Source organism: Arachis ipaensis, chromosome B6 (genome assembly GCF_059453495.1).
Source record: "Arachis ipaensis isolate K30076 ecotype BB chromosome B6, ASM5945349v1, whole genome shotgun sequence".
Lineage (NCBI taxonomy): Eukaryota > Viridiplantae > Streptophyta > Magnoliopsida > Fabales > Fabaceae > Arachis > Arachis ipaensis.
In genome coordinates this window covers 96,963,025-96,973,205 of record NC_142441.1, presented here as the reverse complement: position 1 = coordinate 96,973,205, position 10,181 = coordinate 96,963,025, and the positions used below count along the sequence as shown (strand labels likewise).

Sequence of the window (10,181 nt, the reverse complement as noted above, 5' to 3'; positions counted from 1 at the left end):
CCGTGTCAAAGACAAATGGTGTGTCAGTAGCTAGCAGATTGCTAAGAGGTTTTGCAATTTTTGAAAAATCCTTTATAAACCTCCTATAGAATCCTGCATGCCCCAGAAAGCTTCTGATTGTTTAATATTGGCAGGTAGTGGTAATTTTTCAATTACCTCTACCTTAGCTTGATCCACCTCTATTCCCTTGTTCAAAATTTTGTGCCCAAGGACAATTCCTTCAGTCACCATAAAGTGACATTTCTCCCAGTTTAAAACCAGGTTAGTCTCTTGGCACCTTTTCAGAACAAGTGCTAGATGGTCAAGACAGGAGCTGAATGAGTCTCCAAATACTAAGAAGTCATCCATGAAGACTTCCAAAAATTTCTCTACCATATCAGAGAAGATAGAGAGCATGCACCTCTGAAAAGTTGCAGGTGCATTGCACAGACCAAATGGCATCCTTCTGTAGGCAAACACTCCAGATGGACATGTGAATGCTATTTTCTCTTGGTCCTGAGGATCTACTGCAATTTGGTTGTAACCTGAATAGCCATCCAAAAAGCAGTAGTATTCATGGTCTGCTAGTCTCTCTAGCATCTGGTCTATGAATGGTAAAGGAAAATGATCCTTCCTAGTGGCTGTATTGAGCCTTCTGTAGTCAATACACATATGCCACCCTGTAACTGTTCTTGTAGGAACCAGTTCATTCTTTTCATTATGAACCACTGTCATTCCTCCCTTCTTGGGGACAACATGGACAGGGCTCACCCAGGGTCTATCAGAAATAGGATAAATAATCCCAACCTCTAGTAATTTAGTGACCTCTTTCTGCACCACCTCCTTCGTGGCTGGATTTAACTGCCTCTGTGGTTGAACCACTGGCTTAGCATCATCCTCCAACAGGATCTTGTGCATGCATTTTATTTCCTACAGAAGTGGTTGGAGAAGCCTACTTAAGGGGGTTGTTATCAGCACTTGCAAGTGTCTGACCCCTTTGTGGCATTTGAACGCCAGAATTGGGGGCTGCATGGGCGTTTAACGCCAGATTACCACCCTTTTCTGGCGTCTGGACGCCAGAATTGGCTGTCCCTTGGGCGTTTAACGCCACTTTTTTACCCTTTTCTGGCGTCTGAACACCAGAATCATTCCTCTCTGGGCTCTTACTGTCCTTAGAGGGATTATGGGTAGTGGTTTAGTTATCCTTTGTCAATTGTTCCTTTCTTTGCTTCCTGCTACCTTGGATTGATACATTCAGTGTTTTCCCACTCCTTAATTGAACATCTTGGCATTCTTCTGTTATCTGTTTAGATAGCTGCTGTCTTGTCTGATCCAATTGTGCTTCCATATTTTGGTTAGCATTTTTAGTGTCTTGGAGCATCTCTTTGAATTCTGTGAATTGTTTTGTTATGATAAGCAATTGCTGATTGAGTTCAGCAACTTGTTCTTGAGGACTAAGTTCAGTGGATACTGCTTTAGCCTCTTCTTTCAGGGAGGACTCACTACTCAAGTACAGATGCTGATTTCTAGCAACTGTATCAATGAGCTCTTGAGCCCCTTCAATTGTCTTTCTCATATGTATAGATTTACCAGCTGAGTGATCTAGAGATATTTGAGCTTTTTCTGTAAGCCCATAGTAAAAGATGTCTAACTGCACCCACTCTGAAAATATTTTAGAGGGGCATTTCCTTAGCATCCCTCTGTACCTCTCTCAAGCATTATAAAGGGATTCATCATCCTCTTGTTTAAAGCCTTGGATGTCCAGCCTTAGCTGTGTCATCCTTTTTGAAGGGTAATATTGATTCAGGAATTTGTCTGATAACTGTTTCCATGTTCTTATGCTTACTGTGGGTTAGTTATTTAACCACCTCTTAGCTTGATCTTTTACAGCAAATGGAAATAGTAATAATTTATAGACATCCTGATCCACTTCTTTATCACGTACTGTGTCAGCAATTTGTAAGAACTGTGCCAGAAACTCAGTAGGTTCTTCCTGTGGAAGACCAGAATACTGACAATTTTGCTGCACCATGATAATGAGCTGAGGATTTAGCTCAAAACTGCTTACTCTGATAGGGGGGTATACAGATACTACTCCCTTATGCAGCAGTAATGGGGTTAGCATATGGCCCCAGAGTCCTTCTGGACTGTTCATTTCCACTTAGATCTATGATGGAGCAAATAGAATTGATGTGAATTGTAAATAAAATATATTTTTATTTTTATTTTTTTAATTAAAAACAAACTGAATAAATAAAAAAATATAAGATAAAATAAAATAATTGGAGAATGAAATATAAATTTCAAAAACTAGAAGAAAAATAAAAAGAAATTCGAAAACTAAAATAATTAATTAATTAAGAAGATTTGAAAAACTTTGGATATGATTTTTGAAAAAGATTTTGAATTTTGAAATTTTAAAACTAAGATAAGATAAAATAAAAAATTTAAAATAAAAAAATCTGAATTTATAAATGAAATTTTCGAAAATTCAATTTAATAAATAGAGAAGATATTTTTTAATTTAGTGAGGAAAGAGAAAAACAATAAAACGACACCAAACTTAGAATTTTTAGATCAAAACAAAGAAAACAAATAGGAAAACTTTGAATATCAAGATGAACACCAAGAATAAATTTTAAAAATTTTTAAGAAAATAGAAACACAAAGGACACCAAACTTAAAAATTTTTATATTTTGGACACTAATAATTCGAAAATGTATAAGATAAACAGCAACAATCACCAAAAAAGAAATTTTAAAGATCAAATAAGGAAAATTATCAAGAACAATTTGAAGATCAATAAAGAACTAAGAACATATAATTCGAAAATTGAAAGAAAAATAAAATCATGCAATTGACACCAAACTTAAAATATGAAACTAAACTCAAATAGAAGACTAAATTATGAAGTTATTGGTTTTTTTTTTAAATTTCAAAAATAGTTTAGAAAAATAAAATAAGGATTTTAAAATTTTAACCAAAAACAATAATAGAAGACTCAATGTTAGTGACTCTAAACCAAAAAGACAAATTTTTCCTAATCTAAGCAACAAAATAAACCGTCAGTTTTCCAAACTCGAACAATCCCCGGCAACGGCACCAAAAACTTGGTACACGAAATTGTAATTACACTTTTCACAAATCCGCACAACTAACCAGCAAGTGCACTGGGTCGTCCAAATAATACCTTACGTGAGTAAGGGTCGATCCCACGGAGATTGTCGGCTTGAAGCAAGCTATGGTTATTTTGTAAATCTTAGTCAGGAGATTAATGATAATAGTGGTTATACTTATGAAAATAAATAACATGAAATAAACAGTACTTGTGATTCAGTAATGGGAAACAGGTTGAGGTTCCGGAGATACCCTGTCATCTGAATCTCTACTTTCCTACTGTCTTCTTCTCCAAACACGCATGGTTTCCTTCCATAGCAGGTTGTATGATCCTCTCGGATGAAAAATACCAAGCGCTGTTACCGCACGGCTAATCATCTGTCGGTTCTTACTAGCGTCGGAATAGGACCATTATCCTTTTGCACACTGTCACTGCGCCCAACATTCGCGAGTTTGAAGCTCGTCACAGTCATCCCCTTCCATATCCTACTCGGAATAACACAGACAAGGTTTAGACTTTTCGAATTCCAGGAATGCTGCCATTGATTCTAGCCTATACCACGAAGGTTCTAACCTCCGGACTCGGTCCGTGGATTAGAAACCCAAGAGATACGCATTCAAGCTGTCGCCCAATGATTACGTTGAGCTCAGATAGAACGGAGTGGTTGTCAGGCACGCGTTCATAGGGTTGAGGATAATGATGAGTGTCACGGATCATCATATTCTCCATATTGAAATACGAGTGAATATCTTAGAATAGAATCAAGCGTAATTGAATAGAAAACAGTAATAATTGCATTAATCCATTGAAACACAGCAGAGCTCCTCATCCCCACCTATGAGGTTTAGAGACTCATGCTATCAGAGGTACAATATGAAATGTAAAAATGTCATAAAGTCCAAAATGAATCTCTAAAAGTAGTTTTTATACTAGACTAGTAACCTAGGGTTACAGAAAATGAGTAACTAAGTGCAAATAGTGCAGAAATCCACTTTCGGGACCCATTTGATGTGTGCTTGAGCTGAGCATTGAAGCTTTTTCGTGCTTAGGATGTTCCTGGAGTTAAACGCCAGCTTTGGTGCCAGTTTGGACATTTAACTCCAATTCTGGTGCCAGTTTGGGCGTTTTATGCCAGAATTTTTAGGCTGACTTTGAAAGCCAGTTTGGGCCATCAAATCTCGGATAAAGTATGGACTATTCTAGAAATCATAGAAAAACACACAAACTCATAGTAAAGTTAAGAGATGTGATTTTTGAATAAAAACTAATAAAAATATAATAAATAGTAACTAAAACATACCAAAAACTATGTAAAAACAATGCCAAAAAGGGTATAAATTATCCGCTCATCAGAGCGCAGAGAAAAAGAAAAAAATGCGAAGAAACACTACTAGAAAACTAGTTATTACAGACAGGTATTTTCAGACGGATTTTATCCCACGGAAATACAGACGGAATTTCAGAGGGATTTTTTGTCGAAAAACAAAAAAAATGAATTAGCATAAATTACAGACGGAAAAGAGAATTCGTCGATAATTCTGTCGAAAAAAATTAATTTTTTTCATGGACAATGGTTACAGACGGAAAATTCGCCTGTAATTAATTGGACAAAAACATTACGTTTTATTAAATTATTACAGACAGAAAATCCATCTGTAATTTAAAATTTTCCATAAGAAAATTTTAATTTAAACCTAACTTCACCCCCACCCTATCGAGCTCCTTTCACACACACAAAATCACAGATCAAACGAGTTGTTCCTCTCTCCTTCAATGAGCTTTTTCGTCGCACGAGCTTCTTCTTCTCCTTTCCTCACTCACAGCACCACCGCCGCCACCCTAACCACTGCAGCTACTGTAAGAACTGGAGTTTTCACAAATAAAATTATTTAAATGCTCAAATTAGATTTCGGAAAGTTAGGACGAGAATTTGGGGATTTAAATATGATTTTTAGATTCAGTAGGTTTTTCTGAATCAGAAAATGTGTTTTCTGCGAAAAACCGCGAACCGACAGTTGAACCGATTCAAGTCTGCCCGGTATTGCGCGAAAAAAAGTGAAAACAGTTGAAAGCCTTAGAAAAGTATTAGAAATGGAAAGTCGGACGTTAGTGTTTAAGGTTTAGCCCAAAGTTGGACCGAACGGGCTAAAAACGCTAACGGATTGGATCGGGCCCAAGTTGGGCCCAAGTCCAACATATATAAGGGTTCATTAATGAACCCTTCAACCATAACACACACACACACACCAGATTTGAGAGAGAAGAGAGGTGAGGGTGGGGTTTCACTATTCACCTCTACCTTCCGAGAGCCATAACTTGAGCTACGGAGTTCCGATTGACAAGCCGTTTGCGGCCACGCGAAGCTCTCGTTGAGCTCTACGTTTCTATCCAAGCAAATCTGGTAAGAACTTGAAGCCCAAGTCCCAGTTTCATGCCCTAGATTTCTGCGTTTTTGAGGTTATGGTTTTGAGTAAATTTTGTGGTTTTGCTTGTTTAGGTGATCTCTAGTAGCGGGTAATTGATAGATTTTACCCCTAATCTCGTTGGATAAGGTAAGGAACCTCTTTTTCATTGTGGTTTGGTATAGTATGAGCTTTAGTTGTTGATGTATGGTTATGTTGTATGTATGAAGCTTGTTTTTAGAGTTGCACTACAAGAAAAAGCGTATTTTTCGACGCAAAAAATCGATGGCTATCTCTCCCGTCAATATTTTTCGACGGCTTGCTGACGATATTTTAAAAAAAGATAATTAAAAATAAAATAATAAAATCGACAGCCTTGTCGTCGATTTTTTTTTGTGCTGCATTAAACCATTTTTAACTATCGTCATATGGTCGACAAAGTAGCGGCAGAAAATACTTTTATTTTAAAATCGACGGACATTACATTTATTTTTATATTTAAAATATCGACAATACTTCCATCGATAAATTTAAACGGTCTAAATTATTTTCTAAAAATAAATAAACGGTGTGGATTTAATGTATAAAATAGACGCAAAACGCGTTACTTTTTTCAAATTAAAATCGACATCAACACCGTCAATTTTTATTGCTAAAAATACCAAACCCCGCTCCTACCTCCCGCCTCCAACTTCAGAAACACAATTTTACCCCTATATTCCTCACCAACCCTCTGTTTCATCCTTTTTCTTTTCTACATTTCTCACCAACCCTCATTTTACCCCAAATTCACCAACCCTAATCTCCGTTGCTGGCGTCACGGTTGCGCCGCCGTTACTCCATTTGCTCGTGCCGCCGTCGTGCTCTGTTGTTGCCATGCCGCTGTCGCTCCTCTTGCTCACGCCGCCTGTCACTCTGCTGCTGCCGTGCCGCCGTCGCTCCTTCTTTCTGTTGCTACCCTCGCTCCTCCTACTTTGGTCCTTCTCCACTCTCTCTCAATTGATGGATGCATTGCTAGAATTTCAGCAATCGCCGTTACTATTCATCTCCCTTCTGCTTTTTCCCTCTACTTTTCTTTTTCTCAAATACCAAAGGTTACTTTTACTTTGCTCTAATCATAGCTCTCTTTTATTCTTTCTTTTTTCAGTTTCAATTTTTTTTTCTTCTTTTGTGTTTCCGACTTCTCCACCGGTTCCTGAATTGAGAGCTCAATTCAATTCAATTCACCACTGAAGTCATGTACGAGGTTCCTATTTGATTGTTTAGCGAATTTATTATTTTTGCATCGGTTTCGCTTTAGTTTTGTGACATTACTTATTTTTCCGTTGAATTCGTTTGATTCTTATCACTTTTCAATTTCGGATGGTGAGATTTTGATATGATTTCCCTGAACATATAGCTGAGGTTTTCGGTTTTGTTTTGTTTTTTTTTTGGAAAACTAATTTAGTTTAAATGTTTAATTGAATAGGAAATGGAAACAGTTTTTGTTGTTTTCAGTGATGATTTTGTGATTTCATTTGAATTTGATATGTGACAGTGGTTCAACGGTTGTGGCTTGTGGGAAGTTATTGGGTGAGTTGAGAAAGCATGGGAAATGGAAATAGGCAGGGGAGGAGGAAGAAGAGGAGGAGTTTGAAGAACATGATGCAGTGCCTGTGCTTAGGGGAGCAGTTGAGACGAGAAGGAGGCATGGATGAGATGGCAGTTCCTTCGTCATTGGATTCTCTGGAGCACTTGGCTTGTTAAGAATCCTAATTTACAAGGTATAGACAATGATTAGTTATTGGGATTTTTCATATTGAGCTGAGAAATTGGGATAGGCTGAAAAATGTTTCTCATGGTGCAGGTATATGTGGATGGAACAACTACCATGTCTACTCATGAAATGAAAGCTAGCATTAGAGAATTCTATGGTATTTGTTCCTCTATTTTGTTGTATGATAAGTTATTTTGCATCTTTGTGTCAGTTAATTTGGCTGATTTGTTGAGTTTTTGCATTGATCAGCAGTAATTTATCTGTCTTTGTTACAACTTCAGAAAGGGGTTACAGATTTAAAGGATAAGAAACAGAAGGCTGTTTGTATGGAGAGGTATCGAAAAAGAGACGATGAGGATCATCAACAATATTCTGATATAGACATTGAAAGAGAAGAAGAATGTGGAATATGCATGGAAGTGAATAGTAAAATTGTGTTGCCTAACTGCATCCATGCTATGTGCCTGAAATGTTACTGTGAATGGTACTCACTGTTTCTTGGTTGCTACTGCATCATGATTCTTTGTACTTTTCCATCAATATATTTTTGTAGTTGAATGTTATTTGGCAGTGTTTAGGGTGCTTTCATGCTTAGTTGTTGATTAGCACTAGAATATTGTTATGAGAAAGAAGGCAATGAAGGGCAATATTGACTGCAATATTGGTGCTTAAGTTGTTTGCAATATGTTCTTAGATAATTCATCAAAAACATTGTCTTCAATTTTAGATATCCAATATCATCATCCGATTGAAATTTGGTTCGATACATGATAATATATCTACTTAGTGTTTTGGGTCTTTACATTGATAATTCTTTTGCAATAGTAATGGTTCATCATTGGATGCAATAGCAGATACTGACTGATTTAGTTAGTGGTACTTAGTGGGAAAATGTTGTGTGGTATTGTGTTGTTGCAAGCAAGCAAATGGTAGGAATATTTCTTACCCTATGGGTTAGAAGTGAATTAAAGGATCATATTGGGAACATGAAAGTGTCTTGTGTTGGCAGAAGACTCATGGGTTATCTTGGAAATAATCAATTTCAATTCATAAACATAGTATTCAATTACACTCTGCCTTGTGGTGTGGCGGCACTCTCGAATGTGAGTCAATGAAACTAGTTTATCCCTGTTTCTTTGTTCATTGTGCATGCTCTTCCTGTTTCTTTTCTTTTTCATGATCATCCTACTGTCTCAGATTATTTGCTGCTGTTCATGCCTTTTATTCATGGATGGCTATTGCTGTTTAGCTTGTTCCATGTCAATAATGTCAATTTGGGGGAATTTTTAAGTTTATTTTGTGTTAATAAACATGGAATTTTTTCCCCTTTTCTATACATAAGAAGCTAATCATTGTTTCTCCCCCCTTAATCATTTGTCGCCATAATGTTTTTTTATCAGTTTATGTCATATTTCTTTTCAGCTTTTTTCAGAGTTTTTTTTCCCATTAAATCTCTTTAGTTTATGTTGCTGCAGTTATAGTAGCTCATTTTATTTGTTTCTTTAAGAGGCTTAGTAGGTTGAATTCTTGTACAAACTCCTCTGTACCATATTGTTTGTGAATTTTGCATCATGATTAATACAACAGAATATATGCAAAATATCTCTATTTTAATTTATAATTAGCTGATTAGTGATTATTTTATTTTATTTTAATTAATTTTTTAAACTCTGATGCTTTTCTTGGTTTTTGCTTTTGGTTCCAAACCTCTTTGTCTAATTCTAACTTTAACTTTTTCTTTTTTTGCATTGTGATTTGTCAGGTGCTAATATGTAATTTCACCTTTGTCTAACGCATGATCAGTACCGTTCATAATCATCATGAATGTTGTTACCTACTCACGCCAGCTTCTATCAATTAACGGGAGTGGATCCTCTCCAGTAAAGAAAAAACTGGATGGTGTCAATTGTGATCTCTCACCTTTTATTACACTCTCTCTCATATTTAATTTTGGCCCCACTTATAAAGTTAATGGTGAAAGATCACACTGCATTTCCTCAAGTGTTGAAAAAACTGGAGAGGATCCATTTCCATCAATTAACAACACTCACTTTCCATTGTCTCATATACCTTCTTATGATAAATCACAGTGCTGCACAATCATTAGGTACTAAATTATTCTTTTCTGATTAATTAATTAGTTAATGTATATGTAAGTTACTAGTGATATGCACGCTGCACGCATAATCATAATCAAACTCCTTCTTTTTTTGTATGCAGGAAATGGAAGAGGGTGATTTTTCATTCTTATTCATCATTTTTAAATTGTTTTTTCAGAGAATATTTATGATGACTGAATGAAGATGAAAATATAATTAAGATAGTCAACATTATTATTATTATTATTTTGTTCTTGTAATAATGCATAGAAATTTAATTTGTTTTCAGAGAATATTTATGATGACTGAAAGAAGATGAAAATATAATTAAGATAGTCAACATTATTATTATTATTTTGTTCTTGTAATAATGCATAGAAAATGAGAAGGGTAGTTATGATAATGTATACTGATAGCTATAGTGATTGGAAAAGAAAAACTGTAGAAAGAATTTGAAAAGAAATGATTTAGTTAATTAATGAGGATTATTTATTTTGTCTTGAATCTTTATATTAGAGGATTATTTATTATTTTGATAAGTTTGTAAATTTATTATCTAATATTTAAAAGTTTATTTGTATTAATTGTTTACTATTTTTTTTTTCTATATTTAAAAGTTTATTTGCATTAATTGTTTACTATTTTTTAAATAGGCAAAAAATAATTAAAATATATAACTATTAAAATCGAGGGCAGAGTTGTCGCTTTTTAAGTTTAAAATAGACAAAAAAACAAAATATAGACACATAATTTGTCGCTATCTAAATAATTAAATCGACGACAATTGTGTCGATTTTATTAAATCAAATATCGACGGCAAGGTCGT

The 10,181-nt window shown here is 35.3% G+C and overlaps 1 protein-coding gene across 2 annotated transcripts; it reads left to right on the top strand.

Annotated features, from left to right (window-relative positions):
- Positions 1-6,172: 6,172 nt before the first annotated feature.
- On the top strand, positions 6,173-9,709 carry LOC110263773 (E3 ubiquitin-protein ligase AIRP2). Of its 2 annotated transcripts, none has more exons than XM_088491934.1 (6): positions 6,173-6,746; positions 7,038-7,263; positions 7,347-7,413; positions 7,509-7,740; positions 9,019-9,363; positions 9,477-9,709. In XM_088491934.1, exons 3-5 carry the CDS (start codon positions 7,371-7,373, stop codon positions 9,023-9,025), a joined length of 282 nt encoding a protein of 93 aa, XP_088348060.1. In that variant the 5' UTR covers positions 6,173-6,746; positions 7,038-7,263; positions 7,347-7,370; the 3' UTR covers positions 9,026-9,363; positions 9,477-9,709. The 2 variants fall into 2 exon arrangements, with proteins under 2 accessions (XP_088348060.1, XP_088348059.1); XM_088491933.1 differs by having other exon boundaries at positions 7,506-7,740.
- Positions 9,710-10,181: the final 472 nt, after the last annotated feature.